At 39.8% G+C, this 27,366-nt stretch overlaps 2 protein-coding genes across 4 annotated transcripts in view; one reads left to right on the top strand and one right to left on the bottom strand.

Moving 5' to 3' along the window:
- Positions 1 to 2,441: 2,441 nt before the first annotated feature.
- Positions 2,442 to 5,577, top strand: GPHB5 (glycoprotein hormone subunit beta 5). Its single transcript, XM_007437682.3, has 2 exons — positions 2,442 to 2,664; positions 5,079 to 5,577. Exons 1-2 carry the CDS (start codon positions 2,461 to 2,463, stop codon positions 5,265 to 5,267), a joined length of 393 nt encoding a protein of 130 aa, XP_007437744.1. The 5' UTR covers positions 2,442 to 2,460; the 3' UTR covers positions 5,268 to 5,577.
- Positions 5,578 to 17,300: 11,723 nt separating this feature from the next.
- RHOJ (ras homolog family member J) overlaps positions 17,301 to 27,366 on the bottom strand; it is a 60,756-nt gene continuing 50,690 nt past the window's right edge. The window contains exons 4-9 of one of the 3 annotated variants that reach the window (XR_015797665.1): positions 22,976 to 23,025; positions 21,975 to 22,033; positions 21,108 to 21,272; positions 20,634 to 20,729; positions 17,870 to 19,450; positions 17,301 to 17,733 (exon numbers count right to left, since the gene is read on the bottom strand). Coding sequence is in view for 2 of the 3 variants with exons in the window: in XM_088149740.1 (XP_088005866.1) it covers positions 19,304 to 19,450; positions 20,634 to 20,729; positions 21,108 to 21,272; positions 21,975 to 22,033; positions 22,976 to 23,025 (517 nt within the window). In the remaining variant the exon portion in view is untranslated. Of the gene's footprint in view, positions 19,451 to 20,633; positions 20,730 to 21,107; positions 21,273 to 21,974; positions 22,034 to 22,975; positions 23,026 to 27,366 lie in introns of all 3 variants that reach the window. The other 2 variants (XM_088149740.1, XM_007436037.4) reach the window with 2 other exon arrangements.

The raw sequence follows: 27,366 nt of genomic DNA, 5'->3' as shown, positions 1-27,366 counted from the left end.
TTTATTTAAAAATTAGGTTTGTGAACCAATGACTCAATTTCTAGATATAAGGTATGTACACTATACACACAGAGCCAGTGTGGTGTAGTAGATGGACTAGGAGCAGGGAGACTTGTGTACTATCCCTCCCTTAGGCACAGAAGCCCGCTGATGACCTTGGGCCAGTCCCCCTCAGTACAAATCAGAGTCAGACTCTGACATACTGGCTGATAAAACTCCTTATTGTGTCATACGCTGATCATTTTGCTGTTCAGAACTAGGGGAGTACAGTGCAAAAACAATGGAACCTGCAATCAAGTAGGATAAATGCTAAGAAAAAAACACCATCACCACCATATGTGTGTGTGTGTGTGTACACACATACACACACACACACACACACACACACACAAGACTTTTGTAATAAAAACATCTCTAGTAAGAAAACTAAACTGCTTAAGCTTCCCCATTTTCCTAAAAGAAACTTAGATGTTAAGGACTTGGTATGTAATTCTCATAGTAAGGGTAGAGACAATTCAGAATAGGTTTTGAATTATGTCACACTGGAAACTCTTTGAGATGAGAAAAAACTGAAGGGATATAAAAATAAGGGTGAATTGACTATTTTATGGTTTCAATTTTCAAGATGAAGGAATTTCAGGAAAATAGAAATCCTTTGGATTGTGCAAATATTCTTTCTTGAAATCCTGTTTTACACTCTCTCATTCAGGTCTCATTCTAGGGCCCTTAATAATTTTCTGTTATGTTTCCCCTGGCTGATGCTCTTTCTACCTGCCCCTTGATGGTTTCATCAGATGATAAGCAGGTTGATATCAGAATTACTTCATCACATATCAATCAGTGAGACTGATTGGTTGATTATGTGCCATCAAGCCGTTTTGTACTCCTAGTGACCACATAGATCAGTGTTGTCCAAACTTGGCCACTTTAAGATGAGTGGACTTCAACTCCCAGAATTCTTAAAAATTCTTAAAAAGTTTAAGTTTTTCAACACTGAAATGGTGACAGCCCAAAACCTAGAGGTGTTGGCCCAAACATTTACAGTTTTAATTTACTACAAGGCTTCTTTCTTGCATGCAAACCTCTTTATGGTCTGCTTGTCTGTGTAGCAAGGAATTTTACTGGGCCAGCCTGCTTCTCCTAACTAACTAGTAGAAAGTACCGTGAGCAAGAACAAACTGACACAACCAAATTCTTGTCTGGAAGGACCGATCTTGCAAATAACTGTCTCAGTTCTCCTGGCACTCCAGAAATCCACTCAACAAGCATAAATCATTGGTCATTCTTCAGTAACTTGCCAAGCCTGGCACCCAGGAAAGGCAAGTAGAAAAGTAACAGCTGTTTTTTTTTCAGCAGTTGTACTTTTAAGTTAGAATAAGATACTTTCTGCATTGTTTCAGTATAACTTCTCTATAGGTCAGTGTTGTCCAAACTTGGCCACTTTAAGATGAGTGGACTTCAACTCCCAGAATTCCCCAGCCAGCCATGCTGGCTGGGGAATTCTGGGAGTTGAAGTCCACATCTTAAAGTGGCCAAGTTTGGACAACACTGACATAGATAGATCATCTCCATGAGGATCTATTTCTAACCCATTCTTCCAGGACTCCCAAGAGTACACTCATGTGGCTGTAACTGGGTCCCTCCACCTTGCTACTGAAGTACTTATAATAAACAAAATAATTAATAAATCAATTACATTGACTAATCAGTAAGATTAGTCAATGTAATTGATTTATTATTTTGTTTATTATGAGTACTTCTACACCCTTTAAATCCCTAGGGAAGCTTGAGAAGGTTCCTTGTTTGATATCACTAAGACTAAATGAGGACAAAGAAAGGTGATTGAGAGATATAGCTTTAAATAATACCTGACTCCAAATGATTCTGGGTGCTTTATAGTCTAAAAAAAAGCTAGACATTAAAATAAAACAACAAAAAGATATATGTCCAGAAAAAGAAGAATCATACAAACAAAACAAGATTTTATAGGGGCTCACCAACCACTTTTCCCCAAGGCCCGGGAAAATACTGCAACCATTTTTCAGTGTTTTTCAGAATGTCATCAAGATGGGAGCCATACAGATCTCTGGAGGGATACTATTCCAGAGGGCAAGTGTTGCAACAGACAATGAGTTAGTGACCTTACCCTCAGACAGTACTTAAGGTTTTCTCTCTCTCTCTCTCTCTCTCTCTCTCTCTCTCTCTCTTCCTCCCTCCCTCCCTCCCTCCCTCCCTCTCTCTCTCTCAGCTGTTTCCAGCTCTGTCTGAAGTAGTCACACAATACATACAATTGTATGCACTGGGTTCCTATGACAAACAAATTACCTATGACATCAACAACAGGATGCAGCTGCAGTTTTTACCCAAGGCTATGATGTAATCCCTGCATCTTTACTCAGTTGAACAAATCCTAGTCCAATTCTTCACCTAGTCTCTTTCTTTTGCTACTTCTGTTACAGCATGAAATGCCACAGGTTGATCCAGATCATCTTGTCTCTCTTGATCTTGGCCAGCTGCATCACTACACTCAAATCTTCCAACACTAACTTGCAGACATTCATTGGCTGTGCTGTGCGAGAGTTCACTTTTCTGGCCAAGAAGCCTGGATGCAAGGGACTGCGCATTACCACAGATGCCTGCTGGGGCCGCTGTGAGACATGGGAGGTGAGACCAGTGGCCTATGGGCTCATTGTATGGATAACATTTCACTCTCTTATCCAAGTTACTAGTGGTCATGGTTCAAAGGGGGTGCAGGTGGGGGTGCAGCTTAGTGGCAGAGGACTATTTGGGTATAGGAGATCCCAAGCCCAACATCTCCATGTAAAAGGAGCAGGGAGCAGTTAACAGGAGTTCCTGTTTAAAGTGCTGGAGAACTGTGATCCAGCAGTGTACAGTGGTCCATTCTATGCTGTGTAACAGGTCTCCAGCATTTCAGGCAGAGGTATTTCTCATTACCTGATCCATTCAGATAGATAGATAGACAGACAGACAGACAGACAAAATCTTCACATGATATTAGGAAGTGTTCAAACGGTTAATTCATTTCTTTGAATATATATTTCTTAAATACTGTGTAATATATATTTCTTACATACCCTATAATCAAATACCCTGTATATATTATAATAGGATAAATAAATGCATAAAATCCCACACCTAGACAATGACTACATTATGCAAATTGAGGAATACTTCCTAATTTTCTATTTTGCATAATTTGTTCTATCAGCTAATTATGTGAGAAGGCCAGGATACTGAAACCCTACCTGCAACTTTCCCTTTCTGGTTTTAGAGACATCAGAAGGTATCTCACTTAAATTTCAGTAGACATTACAATTACAGTAAACACTGGAAACATATTTGCTTTTTAAATGAAAGCTAAAATTCTTAGGAAGCTAAGCTATGTGTTCAGCATTACATTTTCTGTTTGTTTTTTTGTACTTCCATGGAACTGTATCAGGTACATATTGGTATATACACAGGACTAAAGTCAACAGGTGAGACAGATATCTTTACCCCAATGTTGTATAAATACATGGGTGCAGTTGGAAGACTCTGCATTCTCCACAAATGTTTGCTGCTTAGAACCTTATTTGGATTAGAGTGGCATATAAATTGTAAATTTATAAATAAATAAATGTCAGAAGGCAGAAGTTCTTTCTGTGAAGAGCTTTACACAAGAAGGTATTAACCTGATTCAGAATCCTGATCACACTGGGTTACAGATTGCTTGGAAGTCTATAGTTATGCAGCCCTACATACAAATGTCCCTTTCCTTCTGAAGAAGTCTCGAGAGTCTGTGTCATATGTATGATATGGAGGTAAGGAATGGGAGTAGTCAGCCCTCAACTCACATGCTGCAGTAATCTGTTTCCATAACTCCTGAATAGGGTTTCTCCTCCAGTTATGAGGTTTTGGCAATCCTATATGTATCTGCTCAGCACTAAGGCCCATTGGATTCTGTGATATCTATTTACAGGTAAATGCATATAAGATTACAAGTTTCATCAATTAAGAAGGAAAGGTCAAATCAACACCTAGTATTTCTGCTGGGTTTTCAGGGGTTGAGAAATGTGGCTGTGGATAAGTTTAGCCAGCATGTTTCACTGATGTTCTGTGATTCAACTGGTGCTGCAAAGCCATGGCTGAAAGGAAGTGGGCCTGATCCACCATATAAGCAAGATTTACAGCAATGTTTCAGCAGTCCTTAGTGGCTGCTTTTGGCCCACAACTCAGTGACCTCATAGACATCCAGGCAGCTGAAGTGAGCTTCTATCCTTAATGAGAATCAATTGCTTTAAAATTTCATATGGCAGGTTCCCCCTGCCCCCTTCATTTTTTTTAATCCTTGGTGCTGTGTGACAAACTATTTCTGAAGAGTTTATGTAATGCTTTAATTACATAATTCGGAAAGCTTCTTATGACTTAAACACTTAAGGGGAAACAGTCCTTTATTGCTCCACTGACAGAAAATTTCCTGGAGATTAAAATAGAGCCCCTGATTCACAAGTGATACATTTTATTACATATCCTAATAATATGCCTGTTTCTAATTTTAAGTTGCCTTAGAACGGTGGTAATTGTACTGTTATGGGTGGAAGTGACAGGAGAGGCAAGCAAGTCCACACACATTGAGTAGAGAGAAAGTGGTGACTAATTTTAGCCTTCTTTTTTAAAGGCACCAGTAAGCCCAATTTGTTTTGGCAGTGCAGTGATTTTATGAGAGAGAGAGAGAGAGAGCGAGCGAGCGGGAGCGCATACTTGTGAAGAGTGCTATAATTGCCATAATGCTGGTATTCCAAAGCATAACATTTTACCCAACAGATTACTTTATTTAAAACTTTAAGAAAACTATGTAAGGCAGCCCAGGACCTTATCTTGTGTGACAGTGAGTACCATGGATGACCACCTGCTTTTCAGGGACAAGGTCCTATGTTGAGTCCTTGGCATCTCCAGTAAAATGAATGAGTAGAAGTAATAAAGATTCTGGCCTGAAACACTGGAGAGTCACTGTCATCAGACTAGATAAGCCAGCCCAATGCTAATTTTTCTGGGTTTTTTTTCTCCTTTATGAATAGAAACCAGTCCTGGATCCCCCTTATATTGAAGCCCACCACCGAGTCTGTACCTACAATGAGACCAAACTGGTTACAGTGAACCTGCCAAACTGTACGGCCAATGTTGATCCTTTCTTCACATACCCAAAAGCCATCCGCTGTGACTGCAGTGTGTGCCTCACCACCACCACAGAATGTGAGACCTTCTGAATACTTCAACTTATCAAGAACGCCTTCTGGGTCAAAGTCTGCCCAGGTGAAGACTACAATATGGCAATGGTAATAGATCATAGTGATGCACATCAGGGTAGGATGTAGCTACTTAGTTTTGAAGTTTTCTGCCCCTTATTTACAGATCAGCTTTGAATGCATCTGAGTAACTTGCAATTTTCATGGTCCTTTCAGTATAGTTGTACAGTCAGTGTCTTTTCAACTGTTGTCAATTTTGTACAGAATAGATTTTCTTTGGGATCCTTGCATCAAAATTTGCATAAACCACAAACTATATTCTGTATTTGCCTCCTGATATTATCCTCAGTATGTTTTGAAAGTAGGATAAGCATGACCCAAGCTTGCATTTGCACTTTAACACTTTCAGAGGTCCAGTTAAAACAACTGAAATGAATACCAAAGGGCTGTTCACACACTACATTTGGTGCATAGACTGTTTACATTTTCAACAGCTAGATTTGCCTAACATTCTTAATTTGACTACTAAATTAATTCATTGTTGGGGATTTGTGCAATACACTGAATAATAAGCTAAACAAATATCAGCTACTATATCAGTAGCCACAAAACACCATAATTTAAACTAAACAGGTTTAGCATGTTGTGCAAACACAGCCATTTGATCTTTGGCTGACTTGATAAAGCATGTATGAATACAGCCATGTACTTATTTATATGCTCTGTTTATTAGAGTTCTAATCAAGCTATGTTGATATACAAGATATAAGAACATGTAAAAGAGACACAAGACAACCATATTTGCTCTGTCCCCCCAGTCCTTGCATATGCCAGCCTGTCTTCTAAGTCTACAACCTCCCTTTGCTGGATAGGAAGATCTGCAAGTGGAAATCCAGAATTTATTAATTTTCAGTTCTGCAAATAAGTCTTCTTGCACATGAAAACAAATGTGAGGAGACATCTCCAGAAGATTTTCTTGTTCAATCCAGGAGATTGGGAACAAAGCTGGGCTGGTATAGGAGGTGTGTGAGAGGCATGTGTTGCCCCTCCCACTTATATCTTTTTCTCTACTTTTATTAGTAGACTAGGCTTCAGATGTACAGTTTAGATGAATTATACATTGACTATTGATCTGCGTACCAGAACAATTTTCAGATACAAAGGATCAAGTATCTTTTTTCCTACCAAAAGATGTTCCTACATTGAAAGGACTGGCACAGAATATTGAATCCTTTACAATGCTGAAACATTATTCATTATTCTTAATTAACAAGCAGGGGGGCATTCAGTCTCATAAAAGTACTGCAGCTCTTGTATACAGAAAGAGTTCCTACTTTGTTCATTAAGGCTTGGGTGGATAAGATTGTGACTCTGGAAAAATATTCATTAAGCTGGAAGGTAGTTTGGCTATATGTAATTTAATTTATCTATTAATTAAAAACATTACTTTGAAAATTGAATAAAAAGTCAAGAGATTTTATTGCCAAGAATTTATTCAATAATGGAAGAGAGAATATAAAGCAATAAGAACAATTAAGATAATATACAATTTAAGATAGGTCTAAAAAAAGGTGGGGAGAAAGGTGTTAAAAAATTAATTATCTGTGAGTGAGCATTTAGGACAGGATCTGGCAACTTTTTAGGTACTGAGTCCCATCATCCAATTGTGCACCCTGGCAATTCTTCCTGCACAGAAAATTTCATGAGATTGTTCCAGTGCATATCGTTGCCTCTCTCACCATAGGGCCTCGATGTGGATAATGATAAAACATAACAAAAGATGAATCTACCTTAATATCATTAATTTAATTCAAAAAAGCTTTTATTGACTGTAAAAGTTCTGACACCTTTTCAGAACGTGGAAGATCTTGGGGTGAAGCTTAACATTGGAGGCAGTGAATTCCATAGCTTGAGAGTAATGCTGGAGGCAACCTCTTCTGCATTCTCAGCAAACAGACCTCTGTTAGTAGAGACATTCTTAAGCAGGCTTCTTCTGCTGATCTTTGATCCTAGACAGGTTTACACCAAGATGTACAGTCCCTCAGACAGTCAGGTTCTAAGCTGTTCAAAAATCTAAAACAGCGTTTCTCAACCTTGGCAACTTTCAGATGTGTGGACTTCAACTCCCAGAATTCCCCAGCTAGCATGGCTGGCTGGGGAATTCTGAGAGTTGAAGTCCACACATCTTAAAGTTGCCAAGGTTGAGAAACACTGATCTAAAGCTTAAAATCAAGTTCTTGAATTGCAGCTGGATAGCAGTTGTCAACTAGTGCAGGTCTTCTAACATGAACCTAATGTGTTCCTGAGATCATGTACCAGTTTGCACCTGCTGAGCCTTCTTGATATTCTTCATATGTCTTCCCTCACAGTAGTCTAGTTATGAAGTAACCATGCAATACTGCAATTGATAGCACATGCCTAAACTGCTATTTTGTAAAGTGCCTTGCACACTGCTGATGTAACAACAACAATGCTAGTAAGAATGAGTCCTCCTGTTGGTGGAAGGGGAGGTAGTAGGTGGATGTGACTAAATTCTACAGAAACTGAAAGACTTTCGACTTGGCAAAACTTTGGGGGATTCAGCTCTCAAACCCAGGACCTGCTGGGGCTCCATGAGCATATCCTTAAAGGCCAAATGGTTTAGATATTCCATTACTCCTATGACTGGATTATCCTCACTCTTAACTCTAGTAACTGGCTTGCTTGAAATGAGGATAAGATGCTTTCCAATTTGTGTTTTTTTTTTTAAGTATTCCTGCTGTACTTTCAAAAGGCTTTGTAAGAGAAAAGCGGTGTTAGATCCAGAAGGACTCAGTTAGCATCTTTTTAGACTAACACAATTTATTAAAGGCATGTAGCCCATAAAAGCTTTTGTCTTTTAATAAAACATGTTAGTCTGAAAAGGTGCTACCAGACTCTTTCTGATTTTTGGAAGGCTTGTAAAGCATCTTCTTTATTTTTCTCCCTTTACCCTGTCAGGTGAATGTTGTATAATTAATTAGGATTCTCATCCTCCATAAGCTGCTTGTCAGAAGGGTTATTTCCCTTAGTTAGTTACATTTGTGAGGGGACCGCTGAAAACCAACATTTAAAATCAACAGGGTATTTACAGGGAATATCCTAGGCTCTAATTACACTGGCTTCAGTCCACTCAACTGAGCAGCTTATTGCTACCTATCAAAGAACGTCATGTGGCTGAGGAGATGTTGTACACTGCTATGATGAATGCATCCCCATCAATTATGAATGGTGTCTCAACCCTAGCCCTAACCTTCAGGATGAATGACATAGTATTCTCATGTAGCTGCTAGGAATCCAACATGGTGATATTTGTGAATTAGGTTGACTTATCTGCCTAATTTCCCTGACTTGGTTTGGCCCTGTGGTGGCAACCGAGAGCTGTCCATCAGTTAACAGTTCCTGTAGAGATGCTGGTGATGCAGTATTGAAATTTTGCATAGAATGCAAAATGCAACTTGCTCACAATGTCCCCTGGGGCCAGATTATTACTGCTGTCACTTCCAAGAGTAGGAGGAGGGGAATGAAGAAAGAATCTGCACCACACCACAGTGGCCTTCTCCTCCCACCCTTCTTGACTAACAAGACAATTTGCTGTCTGAGACAAAGGCAAGATGGCATCCTTTTCCATTCTGTTTAGAGAAACAATCTGGATGGGCAGTTGAATCTCACTTAAATGTTGGCAGTGACAAAGTTTCTCCACCACATCAGTGGAAATGGGGTAGTTTAAGGGATGCAGGTAAAAACTGTGGCCCAAAATACTGTTATTGCCTTCCTAAGTGACTACTGCCTGAGGCTGTTGCTTCATTCTGTCTTTGGTTCCCAATCAACAGTTTGAGAATTTCATCTCCTTCAAGCATTTTTGATGAAATTATTCTGTTACATGGACCTCTTGAATTTTGCTTTCATCCCCATCTCCATGTACTGAGGACTTTTACACTAGGTCAGCAATATTTCAAGTACCTTGGCTCCCAACCTGGATAGATTTTAAAATATAAAAACAACATTTTGTACATGCTGTTTTATTTGCAGCAGCCTATAATGTCTTCATAGTCAAGCTGGCCTTAGCTATGAAAATCTAGGGAGGACAACAAATTTGTATGGCTTATTTCAGCCATATAATACTGGGAGTGAGTAGCAGGGCTGTGGGGAAAGGCAGGCTAAAACCATAGTAGTCACTGCATCTGATTAACCTGAACATCTGTTTGCTAAAGACATCATCATGATTTAGTTATACCATCATTTTTGTAGAGTATAGTTACCTTGTCTCAGCAGAGAAACTGGGAATCTTTTTGATTTACATCTCTTAAAAGTCATCTTGTCTGATGTCTGTTGAAACAAGTTTGCTCTTCCTTTTATACCTGCTGTTTTTGCGAGAAGATCATCTCCCAGGAAAGCGAGGTGTCAGAATGCATTCACCAGCTGGCAAGCAGAGTCCTTGTGCATTCCATCCAGCTGTTCAGCCTTTGCTTTCTGAGTTAAAATTTTGCAGAATATTTCACTATGACAATGAGCTTTGCACCTCTTTTGGGGGGTAGGGACTGGCCTCATCTCTACATGCACAATCTGCAGGATTTAAGAAGCTACCTTAAATCTAATCACAGTATACATTCTTATATTTAGTTTATTTTTCAAGATGTTTCCATGCTGGTTCAGGTCCTCTGAGTTTCATCCATAAAAATTCCAAAATCCCACTACGAACAAATGACAAGTACAGTTACAATTTAAAATAGCATGGCAGACTTAAATCAATATATTGATATAGGTGGCACTTTGAACTTTAAAAGGAAGAGAAATTCACAACTCCATGAAAAAAATGTTCCCACTCCAAGTCCTTAAACAGACTGATGAGGTTTCTGGAAAGAATTAGGCTTAATGTAGCTATTTACAGTGTATGGTCTCACTTGGGGTAGTATTCAAAGAAGGCTGGATAAATAACCCCATGTTGTTTATGCTTTTGTAGATTAAGATCATCAAAGCTAAGCTGAGAAACAGAATTGAAACACAGTTTTGTTAGTAGTTCTGCAGGATTTAAGCAGAGAAATTTCCCACCACATGATAGCTGAGATGCCAGGAACTGAATGTGGAGGCATACAAATAATGTGGTATACAACTCAGATATGGTTCCTCCTCCTTTAGATGTGATTTGATTGGTAGTGGCTTCAGGATTGAGGAAGCCTCATTATGGAGCCTCTTAGGGTCCCTCCTTTACCAGAAGGCTATTACATTTTTCTCTCCTCCCTCAAGGGTTCTTTTTCTCTTCAAACTCAAGTCCCGGTGGTGCTTCGCCATCACATCCTGGAACATGTACTTGGCTGGCAATGATGCTTCCATTTGGTTATGATAAGCTTCTTCTTCTTAGATAACTATTAGTTATATATAATCTCTAACCTTATATGTAACTGACAGTATGCCATAATATTACTGGTGCTGTTACAATTGTATTAACAGGCACAGATCTGGTCTCTACACATAGATTTGTTCAGTCATTCATTCAATTAGTATGGACAGCCTTCTCACAGATTGTGGCTCTTGGCAGCTAACATAGAGTTAAAAACAACAAACACCAATAAGCATCAAACCCCACAAAAATAAAAACCCTAATCCTAACTCTAGCACATCCAAGGCCAATCTCAGGTACCCAATAACCCCTAAAGTTAAGCTTACATAGCACCCTGGCCCTATTACCTGAGGAAATAACCTAGTTTTCAATGCCTTATGAGAGGCTTGCAGGGTTGGGGCCCTTCTATTCTTATGGAGGGATAAGCTATCCCACAGGGCAGGTGCTGTGACAGAGAAGGCATGTCTCCTGAGGTCCATCAGTTGACATTTTTAATAGCAGAGACTTGGAGCTTGCTCACCCTGTTAGATCTTATGGGATGGGCAGAAATTAGAAATAGGTGGCCCTATAAAAAACCAAGCCCTGAAGGGCTTTGTAGGTGATAACCAACACCTTGAATTACATTGGAAGCCAACCAGGAGCCAGTGCAGTTCCCAAAGCAGTGGTGTTATATGGTACACCATGTTGTCCCCATAACTACCCATGCTGTTGCATTCTGGATAAGTAGTAGCTTCCAAGTGTTTTTCAAGGGGAGCCCCATGTAGAGAGTTGCAAGAGTTCCAAGTGGGGGTGACTAAGGCATGAATGACTGGAAGCAAAGCTTCCCAATCTAGGAACAAGTGCAACTGGCATAGAAGTTGGATTTATGAGTCCCCCATCGGGGGGAGATGGGCAGGGGACAAATTGAATGAATGAATGAATGAATGAATGAATAAATAAATAAATAAATAAATAAATAAATAAATTTATGCAAAAGCCCCTCTGGCCATGGCTGCCACCCGCTCCTTCAGCAGGAGTTGAGACTCCAGAAAGACCCCCAAATTGCACACCAGTTCTGTCAGGAAGTGTTGCTATCCTACTCAAAACTAACAATGGAGATTCCCCAGATCCGATGGTCCTGAAACCCACAGATACTCTATCTTGCTAGGTTAAGTGGAACATTGCTTTTCCTCATCCAGACCCCCACAGCCTTCAGACAATGAGAGAGAACCTTGGCAGCATCACTTGGTAGAGCATGGATAGAAATATATAGCTGAGTATCATCAGCATATTTTTTAAAGAATTTTTAAAATGTTTTTTTAGTAAATACTTAAAAAACAGAATCTAGGATAAAAATGGGAAGTAAGAAAAACAAAACAAAGAATAGAAAAGAGATTTACAAGCTTTATAAAACTTTCAGAGTAACAGTGCTGCATATTAAAATATCTTGTATCCATTGAGAACTTCAGAATATTATTAAAATCATGTCAATATGCAATAATTAACTGTAAAAGCCAGTGTACTATGAATCATAATGAAAAATTGCAAATATTTCTGTCTGATCTAAGAATTCTGTCTTTAGCAAACTAAACAAAAACTTAGTTATTAAAGCCTTATGTTAAGAGAACCCAGACTTTGGATGTAATACAAACCCATATGTATAATTATAATTCATGAATTTCCAAGTTGAATTGAATTCTGTATTTGATTTGTTTTTCAAATATGAGTTCATTTTTTACATTGATACATATTTCCATAGCTTAATTTGCCATTCTTCTATGGAGGGAATTATATGTGAATTCCAATGAAAAACAGAAAGTGCCATGGCAGCTCTTACCTTACACAAAGCTAACCCAGTGTACTGCATGGGAATATAAGGTTTGGAATGTACAACAGAAAAACTGTTATTTGGAAGGGGACTTCATCCTTTAAAATGTGTTTCATTCCACAATAAATAATCTGGAATTGTTGGTTTTTACAACATTGCCACCAAATATAAAAGAATATTTCCAACAATTTTTCGCAAACAAGTTACCGTATCTATTTTAGCATCTAGAGTATCCATTTTAGTGTCTGATACTGGAGCATCAATAGACCTTCATGTAGTTTTCTCTAAGGATAATATTCATGATGAATTTAAGTAACATCAGCATATTGATGATACTTAGCCACATGCCAATGGATCACTTCAACAAATAGCTTAGATCTTAAATAGGAGTGGGGGGCTCTGAGGAACTCTACAAAGCAGGAGCTTAAGGCTGGACTTCATCCCCACCCAACATTAAGTGGAACCAGCCCCAGAGGAAGGAGGAGAGCCACCATAATGTTTTGCATCCCATTCATAAACCCCCTAAGCTGGTCTAGTCAGATACTATGTTCAGTGGTGGCTAAGAGATCAAGGTGGCTAAGAGATCAAGAAGGACCAGGATGGACTGCCCCCATAATTCTGATCCCAAAGAGATAATCAACAGATGTGGTCAATAAAACAGGAAGGTTGAAAACAGGATAAAATTTATCCAACCCTGTGGGATCCAGTTATGGCTTATTCAGGAAGGGTGGACATTCATTCCTTATATGTTGGTGGGGCCACCCCTTCACTCAAGGATGAATTTAAAACTATCTGGATCCAACCACATGAAATCTATCAGGCCACCTTGACTGACCAGGAGGAACATGGATCTAAAATACAGATGACCATAGTTATAGTCCCTAGGGCCCTGTCCACTTTCTCAGGACTAACTGGCTCAACATCTTCTCAGATAACCAAGCCAGACATTCCCTCTGTCAATTCCTTAGGATATACACAGCTGGACAACAGCTCAGAGCAAATCCAGTAACTTTATGTGGCAGATGCCTCAAGCAGTCCTTACAGTAGCCCTTCAGATGTTCATCTCACTCTTTCCTTCCTAGGATGGACTGGGTCACCTTGAACAAGGTTGCTTGCCAGCTATCTGTGGATATGATATAGTAAAATAATTACATTTGTTGCTCATTACCATTGAGGCACTGGAGCAGAGCACAGGGGGTTGGAACATAGAATTGGAATGAAGCGCAGAGTCTGCTTTCCCTGAGAATGGCCTACCCTCTGCCCCCTACCGTATCATCCTCTGCCCATCCACCCAGCAGATTAGCTCCCTATCCCTGCCATCTGTCCCCCCGATCAGAGCTGTGAGTAACTCTCAGAGTAGTTTGCCCCCAGCACGCTCCCAATCAATCCTTATGTCCAGATGAGGGCAAGCACCCTCCCCCCTCAGTTCAGCTAGCAAAAATCTAGCTTGATATTTATTTATTAAACACCAGTGCTTAACTGCATCAGAATAGAGATGGAAAGTAGGACACTAGGTGACCCTTCCTCTATTCTGCACAATGAAAGAAATAATTGGTGGATGGGAATGCTGTATTCAACAAAAGGGCCCTCGTCTCATGCACCAACCAACTGGCTAACTTGCTAGCTAGATGGATATTTGCATCATCATGATTAGAAAAACAACAACAACAATGCTAAAAGAGGTTATGTATGCCTTGGGATGACTCTTCTTTTAATAGTAGATAACATATGTAGCTCAGGATTGAACTGGTGGGTTCTTGGTGTTTTCTGAACTTGGTGGTTTTCCTGCAAGCATTTCATTGCAGGCTGAAGATACGTCTTTCCTCTATGGGGGCCCAGAAGAACTCCTAAACATGACTGGTTGCTATCTCTGTGGTAGTATTTCCAAGGTCTTCTGTTTGTTAAACAAGAAAGAGGGTGCCTCTGTCTTTGCTAAGCAAGAGAGGGGAAAATAGCTACTGGGACAAAGGCTGAAAGATGTGTGAATGAGCACTGATGCAGAGAAGGGAGAAACCTGAGTACCAGTGAAGGAATGGAAAGATCAGGAAGACATTCTATCCTGAAGCCTCTTTATTCCTGGCAGCCAGATTGCATGCTCTGGATGGCATCTGCTGTCTTCTGTCCTCCACGCTTCCCAGAGATGTTCTGATCTTAAAGTTGCACTTGCCCGAACGTCTCTTCTGTTTCATCTCTGCTACCTGTTCCCTCCCTTTCCAACCCCCTTGGCTGAGCTTGTTGTGCTGATTGCTCCGTTTAGGTCTATTCCAGTTGTACAATGTGATGCAGTCCAAACAAATGTTTCAGAAGAAACTTCTCTTGCTGTCTTGAGGAGGCCGGTTGAATAACGTGGAATTCTCTGGCTTCTTAAGTAACATGTCACTGCTGAAAATGTTGGCCTACATACAGCAAGTAACAATGACAGGAGCAAACCATTGTGCTAAGAGATCTGCTCAGTGTCAGCACTTAGACAGTTTACTGTCCTTGTCAAGTTGTAGCACATTTAAGGTGTTTAATTCTATTTCTCCTTTGTAACTCACCGATACACAGGGGCTGCCTACTTTTAGTGGGACTTTCCCACTTATGTAGCTAAACCTGTTCAAAATGTTCAGCAGGTCTTTAAAGCAATTCAGCAGCAGTATTGTAGATAACATGGAGAAGTTTTGTTGGTGCCTCTGGCTTTACTTTACCTGGAGAGGATTTACCCATAATCCTTTCTGGGCCATTTTGGATAACACCCCCTATGTGTATGTAACCTATCCAATAACTATGCATTATGAATTGTTTAGTGCATGTTCACAACAACTTCATAGCAAAAGGGCTTCAATTTTAATTAGTACAAGCATAGACATAGTCTTTAAAACTATTTAAAACTGGCCAGTTTGGAAAAAAAATTGACTTTTACAAGAAAAAGCACTCAAAGCTAGATCAAGTATCATACTAATCCTAGTAGAAACAGGTATCTACAGAGATCCATTCCTAACCCAGTTGATGCAAATTATATTTTTGTAATAAAAATTTAACACAGTAGAGATCTTGATGACAATGATGATTCCTTTCAATCTTTGTATCTCCACACCACTACTGATAAGGTACAGTGCTATAGCTATAGCCTCAGCAGCTTTCCTAACAGAAGGCACAGAGTGTCTGAAGAGGGTGGTGTGAGACTAGGCTGAAGCTGCCATAACCTAAAGATGAAGCAGGCACGTAAGCAGGGAGGACAAAAGCCAGGAAACTTATCTATGGGATCCCTTCGGGGAGGTAGATAAGAAGGAAGCAAGTCGTTAAGGAAAAACAAAGGACCTGAACCAGAAAGAGGAAGTTGGGCCTGAGCACATGACCTGAACCAGAAAGAGGAGGTTGGGCCTGAACACATGGAGGCCCTCGCCCCAATCCCATCAACTTGTACTTTTGGGGATAAAAGGGGTCCCAAAGCCCGCCCACTCTGAGTCGTCTGAGTCATCTGAGTCTTCTTGGTCATCTGAGTCATCCAGACTTGGCGGCTTCCTCCCTCTAGCTAGTGCCTGGCAGCCTAGTTGGGAAGGGCGTGGGTAAGTGTGTGTGTGTGTATGAGGAAGAGCAAATATACCTTGCAACCAGTAAAGTTTTGCTGTTACTTTAAATTCACTGGGTCTCCGTGTATTACAAAGAACCTTTCGTGCCCCAGTGTTCAGTTGGAAGTGGTTTGTGTGTATCCCCAATTATTTCCCTGCTGTTGACCAGGGCTGTGTGTCTGTCTGCTCCAGCCGCACCTATCTGGAAAACCCAGGTAGAAAGCAAGGGGGGCTGACAAGATCCGCGTGCCTCAACAGGCTGTGAGTGTGTGAGTGAGTGACCATAAGCCGAACCTGGGAGCAGCGTCTGTAACAGTGGCATATATATTTTTATACAAAATTAAAGTTTGTATGCTATCTTAATGAATAATATGCATTTTTAAAGATTTCTCTAGTAATACATTATTTTTCTATTGACAACTGTAGTATAAAATAGCACTGCTAAATAACTAAATTTCAGCTCATTTGTTGCTTTGAGAATGCAAAGTTGGACCAGTTTGCATTCAACTGCAAGCTAAATGAAATTTCCCATATTTCTACTCTGCAAACTCCAAGGATGCCAGCCAGAACTTCCCCGGACCCTATTTTAGATGCTTCAGAAGTACAGAGTTTCTCTTCTATATCTGAGTCAATGCTGATTGTCAATTCATTAAAATCAGTGCTATCTACCTTAAAGATGTTTAGCCTTGCTTGTGGCTAAATGAACATTAATCTTGAGTTAATGTTCCTCAAGCTATGTTATGAGGAAACTACACAGTTTATTTAGAGTAGGACTTACGGCAGAGATGAGTGATACATGGCCTTCCAGAAGGTGCTGGACTTCATCTTCTATCAGCTGAATCCAAATGGTCAGTGATTGGTCTTGATGGCAATCACAGTCCTACCTTACAATCCGGTGGGCTCTGTTGTGCTTAGACTGTGCTTTACTAAAACCTAAGTATTATTTTGCTTAGACTTTGTTTTTCCCTGCTGAAAACTTGAATTTCTGTTGAGTACCTACTCCCCCAGGTGGACTAGAACCTAATTTTGCTTGAGTGAACAGAAATGTGCTTTACCAAAGCTGAGTTAGGTGATGGTGGGTGAGATCTGAGCTAAGGATTTCCTTATACATTACTTATCTATTGTATAGCATTACTTAGCCTACTTCTGTGCTTGTGTAGAATTGGTAGCATGGATACTGACTTCTCCACTATTAAGGTCATGTTGTGAACATGAACGTATCATATAGGACTCATAACTAGCATGAGAGTTCCAAGCAAGCAATCTTCTCTAAATTAACTACAAAAGTCCCTATTTTATATCTATATCTATATTAACAAAGCACACACACAAAAATATATTTTAAAAGGTTTCTCTTAAGAATCATGTATAAATGACATAAATTGTAGAAAACATTTGCAAAGAAAGCATTTACAACAACAAAAGCCTTTTGGTTATAATAGGTAATTTCTGATGGTTTCCTAGCTGGGTGAGAATTGGAATGACAACCAATTTTCCGTAATCACAAGTGGCTTCCTGGTGAACACTTTCTAAGTTATATGTTTATAGCTACTTAGGTCTGATAGAGGGAAAGGGCAGAAATGTGCAGTGCTTTCTATCATATAGCATCTAACCTGATGAAGCTGTTAGCTAGCCAAACCTGGCCTCCCTGGGTAAGGGAGCAATTCCAAAGACCACCAGAGGAGGGCCATAGATTGAAATCATTTTACATCTGCATAGATTATTGCCAACTGGATTGGATCAAGAGAGGCAGAGTTGGCTGGTGTGGGTCTTCCGGGCTGTGTGGCCGTGTTCTGGAAGTTTTGTTTCCTAACGTTTCGCCAGCACGTTAGGAAACAAAACTTCCAGAACACGGCCACACAGCCCGGAAGACCCACACCAACCATCGTATGCCGGCCGTGAAAGCCTTCGACAATACAGAGACAGAGTTGATCAAGAGGCAACAGCAGGATGAGAAAGAGGTGGAGCTACTAAAAAAAGAGGGCTTTGGAAGCCATTTTGCATATGACTCATCCCAAAACCTGAAGCAAACATTGCTTCTACCATGCTGCTGCTCCTTCTAAAAGTCCTGCATTCAGTAAACATTTTGGTGGTTTAAACTAATTTTTCCAGGTTGGGGAAAGAGGTAGGAATAAAGGTGTATGTCTGTGTGTGAGTACACATCCATGTGTATGAGATGCATGTACTGACTGTCTCAGGATTTTTTTGTATTCTGTCCTCAAGCTGCCTTTTGATCTTGGATTGTGCAAATAGCATCTCCAGCAGGTGACCTCACCTGTCCTAACTTGTCTGGGCTCAGAAGCTAAACAGGTACATGCTTAGTCAATACTTGGATGGAAGACCACCAAGGAATAATACCAGGCCTATAAACTACCCTAGGAATTTTTTTTAAAAAAGCATCTCAGAAAAAAACAATGGCCAACCACTCCCATCTTGTCAAGAAAATTAGTAATCAGGAACTGAACTTGAGTTGAGAGCATCTATACTGTTGAAAGAGCAGTTAGGAATTTTTGTGGGCTGCATATGCTGGAATAAAAAATAAATTCTGGGAAAAGAGGACTAGATTTGTGGGTAGGACATATGCACATTCTTCTCTGCACCCCATCTGACCCCTCATGGTAATGGTAATTACCATTTCCAAATGATTTTGAAAAATACACAGCTTGAGGGCTTCAGATTTCGTTTAGGAAGAAAAGGATTCCCATACATTCAGTGGCAACCTGACAATTCATCCTGACAGTATTTCTTTGGATTATGCTTAGTTTATAAACAGAAGACAAATATAGTACATGAATGACTTTGAATTCAATGCCATCTATTTCAAAAGCATTGGTTTGCGTTCAGTTTGGAAAGATTGAATTGACCCGGGTCTTCTACATGTATTAACATGGTCAGCTCCTAAAAAACGTCTAAATACCATTTTGTGTCCTTCAAGTTCAATCATGATTGCATATTCATACTGGAATTTACTAATTTCTTGCTGTGGGTTGCTAATAACAAATCTGGTTCTTCTTGGCTCTGTTGTAGGATTAGGATCCTTAGATACTTTTTTCCTTCCAAGTGCATTATGGATACTGACTACATCAAGAATTTCTTAAGTCCCCCCCCCCCCCCTTATCTGCTGGCTAAACAGGGGGAAGTTATCTCGACATGAACTTGTATACACAGATGCACAGGGATTAGAAAAAATGAGCAAGGCATGAAAAGTCTACAAAGTTGCATTTGAGAGGAATCACAGATTAGGAGGAACCACTTTATAAAGTAGCTTTTTTTCTGGTCATGTCCCTCTGTGCAGGTTTGGACTTCTAACTGGCAGCACTGGTCCACTGATCTCCAGGCATCATAGAACTGAACAGCAGCTGCAACACTTGGCACAGAGTTTCTTCTTTCTCTTGGGGCTGAAGATTGTGAGGATTGCTTCATCAAAGACTGCTTTCAGGCCTTTCTGGGTCAAAGCTGAGCACTCTAAGTAGCACTGGGCTCCAATCTTGAATGAAAGAGAAAGAGGCAGGAATGTTGATGATGAGAAGTAAAGCAGAAGAAGACACCCTGCTGGATCAGACTGAAGGTCCATTTAGTCCAGCATCCTGTACCAAATGCCTCTGGGAAGCCCAAAAGCAAGACATGAAGGAGTTAGCCCTTTTTGTTCCTATTCCCCATCAAAATGTAATTAAGATGTACACTGCTCTTCAATGCTGAGTCCCAACTATATTTATGTTTCTCTTTAGATATAGGCATGAAGCATTTTTATTGATGTAAGAAAGGCTTAGCTTAAAAAGAAGAGTGGGCCCAAACCATTTTGTGGCCAGGATAAAGGATTGATCAGACTACTGAATTTTACTTAACCATGGGCAATAGGACAGAATCCTCCACTGCATCTGAGAATACAGGCAGATACTCTAGCAACAGGAGCCTGTTCTTCCCCATTTGTCCTCTTGAGTCCAGGTTCACTCTCCAAGGCTTCCCTGCCTCCTCCCTATCCTCTGAGGATGTCTTCTATAGGGGTCATGGCAAAAACAGAAGAGTAATTCTTAGGCTACCATACAATTTACAGTTTAAAATATAGGCATTTTATTTTAAGTGTCTCTCCTAGTTTGTGGTGCTGCCCCAACTGGCCCACTGTTTCTGAACTGATTCCATTAGTTTCTTCAATGGAAGAAATGTAAAAAAGTAAAATAATTAACATTTGTGCATCTATCAAGCTGGAAACCAAGTCTAAAATAATGGCAACATGACTGGGCTATTCTCATAATTAAAATAAGTGAGACGCCAATGCTAAACGTAAGGAAGCTTTTCTGAACGTGGTACCCTCCAGATGCATTGAGATAACAATAACCCAATTCCAGGTAGTACAGCTATTGACCAAAGTGGTTAGAAATGCTGGGACTTATTTCTGAAGGCTACCAGTTTTGGGAAGGCTTATTAAGGGCCAGCATAGTAAAATCTTTAGGTAGTGAAAGTAAATTATAATATGGAATGAATTAAAGAAAAGCAAGATCTGAAAATACAATGCCCTTAGAGATATCTATTGTTTTGTATTTCTTAGGGGGCAATGATGATTGAATAAAATCTCTGGTCTGCTTAGCTCTGAGAAAAGCAGAAAGGCCTTTGGCTTAGCTCTGGTCATACCAATCTAACTACTGTCTATGGTTGTTGAGGAAAAACAGTACCTCTTTAGCCAATTTGATGCCATGTTCATAAGTCAGGGGCTTCTCTTTCATATATAGTAACCGAGCCAAGGTTTTGGGGTCATCTCGAAGGTCGATCTGGAAGTATACAGACAAACACAAAACTTAAGGATCATTGTGCTCTATCTCTAATTCCCAAACAATAAACATCAGTAGCAAAATGCTCAGAGCTATTTGAGCATCTCATAGGTGAGATGTTATTGCTTCCATACTGAATTCTACAGAAATTTAGGTGCCTCATTTTCAGTATATCTGAAATCACAGAAGTAGACGAAAATGAGACAAACCTACACACTCCTTTCAGTTTTGGAAGTCTTTGAATCCTTTTGTGATGAAACACAATTCATTGTAGGAAAGTTTCCTCAACCATCCACACTTCCAGACTTGTTTGTGTTTTACAGACTTCCATGGCCTACTACTGATAGACATTTCCTCTGATTCTTTTTTGTCATTTACCTGTGTTCCTATTAGAACATAAGGCACATGTGGCATGCAGACTTTCAATTCTGGCACCCATTCCTCTTGGACATTGTGGTAAGAGGCAGGGTTTACCACAGAGAAACAGATCAAAAACACATCTGTGTTGGGGTATGAGAGGGGTCTTAGTTGATTGTAGTCCTCCTGTGAAAGCAAAAAAATATACAGGATGAAATTCAGAATTGCTATCAAATTATTCAGCCTATTTTGTTATTTGGTCTTGGTTGCAGTGATTGCTGGAAATCCACTTTTTATACAAACATGTGAAAGGAAAAGTAGGAAGACTTCAGTGCATTTGAAGATGCTTCAAAGCTCTTCAAGATGTTCAGAGAAACATCTTTAGCTTTAGATACAGTCTCTTAAATTAAACAGAAGGTGGCACTAGTTGTCAGTATAAGCCACAAGATTGGACCTTTGGTTTCCTAACTATAAATGATTCAAATTTTCACGTTGCTACCATTCTAAGAGGCAAAAATTGGAATCATTTTTAAAAGGTCAGAAACAAAGCTAGCATGATAAAATAAAATAATCTGCAACACTGAGATAATTGTTTTTAATGATATAACAGGATGACCTAGTCAAAGTTTTATGCCAAGAGAAACCTGCAATATCTTTGAGATTGGGAAAACTGGATTTGCTCTAATCATTTATCGTATCTGGTTTTATATGTGTACGGTGGCAATTATATGATGGTTTTGTAGAATTGTATATATTTCTATAATATTACAGAAATGAAAAATGTCTATTTTGGAATGTCAAAGGGAAAGAAAAATACCTTCATTATTCATGTCTGAAAAGTGATGGCATGAAAAACAATAATAAATAAATAAATTGGAGATGTATTACCTGTCCTGCAGTGTCATAAAGTCCAAGCAAATGTTGTCTGCCTCCAACTGTCACAGTAACTGTAAAAGAAGGAGAAGAAGAGAAAAAAGTTATTATTATGTATTAGATTTACATACTGCCTAACTCCCAGCAACTCTGGGCAGTTTACAAATGACTTAAGACATTAAAGCAAGACATTAAAAACGACAAGAAATAATAAGAAGGGTAAAGATGGCAGGAAGACAAACCAAGTGGGGGAAAAAAAAACCCAAGCTGGATCAAAAGGAGGCTTCACTCACCCTCACCAAGGCTCGGATGAGGAGCCAGATCTTCAAGGCCCTTTGAAACACCAGCTGGGTGGGGGCCATTCAGATCTTGGGGGGAACCTCACTCCAGAGGGCAGGGATTGCGACAGAGATCAGATTGGCTGAACAGATACTATGTAGAAAATTGTCAAAAAAAATACCCAAACTTCATGAGGTGATTCTGGATCTGACTAAGCCCAGCAACTTTTTGTTTTTAACTCACTTGTTAGATGCTTCTGGGAAGCCAACAAGTTTTCAGTGAAGGGAAATGAGCATTTTGCTGGTGGTTTTTTCCTTTTCTTCTTTTTGGTCCATTTGCAAGCTAGAGATTTCCCCAAACTTATCTCTTGCTCTTGAGTTTGGGTAAATAGGCAAAAACACTCATAGCCTAAATACTGAAAAATAGGGCATGATGCTGCTTCTGAACATGAGTATTCTATCCTACAACATAGTTGTATTCCATTGATCATGATTTATCAGGTCCTTATTATAGAGATCTAACTGTGATGGTCATTAGCACATTTTCATTTTGACAGTGAACAAACAGTATATATATGACTGTAAACTGACAACAAAACCATATTTTATTTCTAGTATCAGCTAGAAATTCCCACACTGGGTGGGAATTCTGACAGTTATTGTTCAACACAACTGAAGCATATTACTTTGGGGAAAACCACACATGGAGATATATAGAGTACTGTACTATTTACTCACATGCCCTTAGACATGTCCCCAAGTCACGCAGAAGTAAGATAACTAGGGAACTGGGAGAAACAAAGATAATAGTGAAAAGAAGAATAACTCCATGAATTTAGGCTTTGATTACAGTTAGGAATGTTTTCCCAGCATGCGATCCTTGAGTAACAATTCTTTTTGCCATCCTGAGGACACTGTGGATTAAAAGTATTGCTGTGATGGAATGGAATTATGAAGGCCAAGCTCAGGGAGATAAACATTTTCTTAGCTCACCAGAACTGCGTGGGAGGAACAAGAGGATGAGACTGGCACCTCCCTGAGGAATTCACACTGTTGTGGCTGGAGGACTTTGGGAACTGGGGTTTTAGTCTGGGAAGATTCTTGCTAGAGGTTGTAGCTAATAAACATAGCTGGACTGAATTGGCATTGTCTCTTGGAGTTCCTTGGGCTAGGCCTGGCATCAATCAAAATGTTTATCTCCCTGAGCTTGGCCTTCATAATTCCATTCCATCACAATTGCACAAAGCTAACCTTCAGCTTACATAGCCTAGCTAGCATTATTCTCACTCTTTGGCTAGAAAGGGGCTCACTAGGATCAGGAAGAGACCACCAGCTGGCAGATACTTGAACCCTAGCAAGTTAGAGTTGTGTTTGTGTACCATGATTCTCTTTAGGCTGCAGTGATTACTCAGTGAGCATAAGGTACTGTTAAGGGAGAAGGTCTGTGCACAGCTCCTGCTAGAGCGGCAAGTGGAGGCTGTGGTTTTCCTGAGACAAGATGACCCTGTGAGAAGGATCCATGCTATCATCACCACCCATTTAGACTACTGCATACGATGCATGTGCTTTATGTGGGGCTGTCTTTAAAGACCATCTGGAAGGTTTGTTTATTTATTTATACAATTTATAGGCTGCCTGACTCCCAATGACTCTGGGCGACTGTCATTGCTAGGAACATGTAACACTTGCATTGCAGGCCCTGCATTGACTGTACCCTCTTTAAGGTCCTGAGTCAGTTAATGACTCTTCCCCATTGGGTATGTTTTAATTATGTCTGGAGTAACTCTTGCTACATTCTTTTTCTTTTTTTCCCCACCTGAATGGATGACTCTTTTTTTTAATTAAGAAGTACAAAAAAAAAAAAAAAAAGGAAAAAAGAAGGGAAGACTCTAATATCTTACTATGTTGATGAGATATGATAGGTAGTTACAAAGCAAGGCTCTTATCTTATACATTTCTGTCTTCCAATATTTATCTGTTGAAATATTCTGGTGTGGGTTCTGTCCTTCCTCTAAGGCAGGGCTGCATGATTTTTACTGGGTCAAGAACCATGTTGACTTTTGAGTGGCATACCAAGTTGAATTGTGGTTTGTGTGCACTACATTTAATTAAAATGAATTATAATTTATGTGATTACTCTGCAGTTATGTATTTAATCACTGTCCATTTGTGTCAGCTTACAAAGTACTTGGCTATAACTTTTGGAAGTCTTTCTGAGGCTCACCCAAATTTCTGGGGGTTGCATGCAGTTCTCAGGCCTCAGATGGTATACCTCTGCACTTAGATGGAGATTTAGGGAGCTTCATACTCAAAAAGTCAGCTCAAGTCTGCCTAGCTTTACAGATTAATGATTACATTTGGCTGACGTTACATGTCTCATTGTTTGGTTAGATCACCTTCTTTGCAAAAGGACCAGAAGGAGTCTGTTGTGCACAAAGAAAAGGTTGGAGCTCCGCTGGGAGAACAGCCAGCAGTATTAAGACATTCTTGCAACAGTTTCTGTAATGTATATTCTGTGATACGGAAAACTGAAATCAAAATCTAAACTTTAGTTGGTGCAAAATGGCTTCATCATATTTTGTTGTTATTTATTTGCTTACTTACTGAAATGTGTATGCTACCTACTTGAGTAACTCTAGGCATTTACAATGTGCATAAATTCAAATATCCATAAAATCAATCTTACATTAAAACCATAAAACTGTTTCTGTTGCTGCCATCAGCTAAAATATTCCTGACCAAAGAAGACAATTTTAAGTGGCTTCTAAAATATTAGGAGTGGGAACTGATCAGACTTCTGTGGATTAGCTGCTCCAAAGTTATGGAGTTGCCATTAAGAATGTTATTTATTTTGGGGGTCCCAACCTCCTGTTTTCTCTAGGGGCAGGTACCTATAACATCCTCTGCCAGTAAGACCATGTAAAGCAGCCAGGTTCTACCTGGAGAGAGAGTTCTGCAGGTAGTATGGGCCCAAGCTAGATAGGGCTTTACAGGTAACATCCAGCACCTTGAGATGGATCCAGAAGCTAACTCAAAGCCAATGCAGCTCTCACAGAATAGGTGTTATTCTATTGAACTGGCTAGTGCTGGTCAGCAGGCAAGCAGCTATGTTCTGCACAGCTGTAGCTTCTGGATCATCCTCAAGGAGCAAATTGCAGTAGTCTAACTGAGAGATGATAAGGGCATGAGTCACCCGCCATCTTCACTGCTTTGTAATCCAGGAATGGCTATAACTGGTGGACTGGCCAAAAGTTCTCCTGGGCATGGCTGCCACTTGTGGCTCTAGCAATAGATGTGAGTCCAGCAGAAGCCCCAGATTGTTAACAAGCTCTTTCAGGAGCAAGACAACTCTGTCCAGAGCAATAGTTAGAATATCCATGAAGCCAGAAGATTCTGTACCAAACCAACAATAATTCTCCATCTTATTCACAGGTGATGAAGTTTAACAAATTTAGATACTTGTTTATTGTTGTTTTTAATAAATGTATATGTGCTTTCAGTGATGTGCTTTCTGCCTATCCAAAGACACAACTCCATCTGTAGTCACTCTGCTGGAGTAAGGGGGAAGGGGAGGCAAATTTAGTTGATTCATCTCTCCTCCATGCAGCACATTTAAATAGGGAGTGTCACTAGCACTTAATAAGGAGCTATTCACTAGGGATGAGCACTGGGTTTGCCTGAAATGTGGATTCCACGGTGGTCTGAGACAACTGAAATAATTTTTCCCAAGATGGTTACATCTACACTTATATTGCTCTGTTCCAATCTGGGTTCTCTATGACAGGGTTCTTCAACCTTGGCAACTTTAAGACGGGTGGACTTCAACTCCCAGAATTCCCCAGCCAGCCTTGCTGGGTGCCAAGGTTGCCAAGGTTGAGGAACCCTGCTCTGTGAAGCTTCAAACTCACTCTGCTTTAGAAGGATCAGGTCTTCCAAAAGGGCTGCACAGATATATCTGGATCGACACACATAGAAGTAGCCTATACGAGTTTATGCAATACTAGATTATAAGATTTTATTGAGCACGGGAAAAGATAAAATCCCCTGCATCTCTTACTATGCAATGCTTTTTTATATTTAATTAGTTTCAGTACCTTCAAATAAGCAGTGTGGCAGCAAAAGAGTTACCAAAAAAAAAAAAAAGTGTGGGGGGGGAAGTATTGAGAAGTTTGACCAAATTTGAAACTCTTGTAACATGTATTATTGACCATTTGCTTGGTATGATTTATAAATTATTAGTGAATCTGAACAAGTTAGAGATTAGATTCAGATTAGTGAATCTGAACAAGTTAGAGATTGCATGATTCAATGGATACAAAATACGAATATAATGATACAGATGCAACAGTGGGAAGAAGAATTTCAAATTTACTTCAAATTTTACCCTCAGAGAGGTGTTTTTAAGTTAAGGTGTTTTACCATTGGCATACCACTTCAGTCTTGATTGTGAAAGTGAATAATTATTTTCCCAAACAATGTTGGAAATGCTGCAAGAAGGCTGGATCCTTCTTTCATATGTGATGGCATATAAAACTTAACGGATTCACTGTAGAATTGAGCAGGTTTTGAAAGTTGCAATTCCATTGCAACTGGAGATACTTTTTACTAAATTTTCCAAAGCATATATCTCTCCAAAATACATCAAATAGGCATTGTATATGTTAATGGCTGCAAAGACTTTATATACCTTATTGGAAAAGACCTTTGATTTCCCTTTTGGAGGAATGGCTAACTAAACTGTGGGAGTATACCTCAATGTCTAAAATAACTTTGCTTTAAAAAAAATAAATCTGCTCAGAATATAATTCAAATTGGAAACCATTCTTGGATTACAATCTTGTACATGGAATTGTGCCGCACAATGATTTGTAGTATTAGTGAAACGCATTATTTACTACTTATGGTCTCTCTTAATGATTTGGACAACTTTTTTTTTTTTTTTAAACTGTGCTCAGTCATTACTGACTCTGCAGTGACTGCTTGGCCGAGTCCTTTGCAGTTTTCAAGGCAAGGTGTTTCGGAAGTGGTTTGCCAGAGCCTCCTTCCTAGAGCAGAGCCCAGCTGGTGTGCGCAGGAGGCAGGGTTTCCATTGCTTTGCACCCTTTTCGGGTGAGTGCGGTTTTCGCGTT

This window comes from Python bivittatus, unplaced genomic scaffold (assembly GCF_059951505.1).
Source record: "Python bivittatus isolate LINGU-HERP-01145 unplaced genomic scaffold, Pbiv_v1 ctg000580_np1212, whole genome shotgun sequence".
Lineage (NCBI taxonomy): Eukaryota > Metazoa > Chordata > Lepidosauria > Squamata > Pythonidae > Python > Python bivittatus.
Note: the sequence above shows the minus strand (reverse complement) of the source record. Positions and strands in the feature narration are given on the sequence as shown.

Excerpts from the sequence above, each read along its gene's own strand:
- GPHB5 (XM_007437682.3), top strand. The coding sequence starts at position 2,461 with ATGAAATGCCACAGGTTGATCCAGATCATCTTGTCTCTCTTGATCTTG. Across the intron at positions 2,665-5,078 it reads GCCGCTGTGAGACATGGGAG|AAACCAGTCCTGGATCCCCC; the intron begins GTGAGACCAGTG and ends CTTTATGAATAG.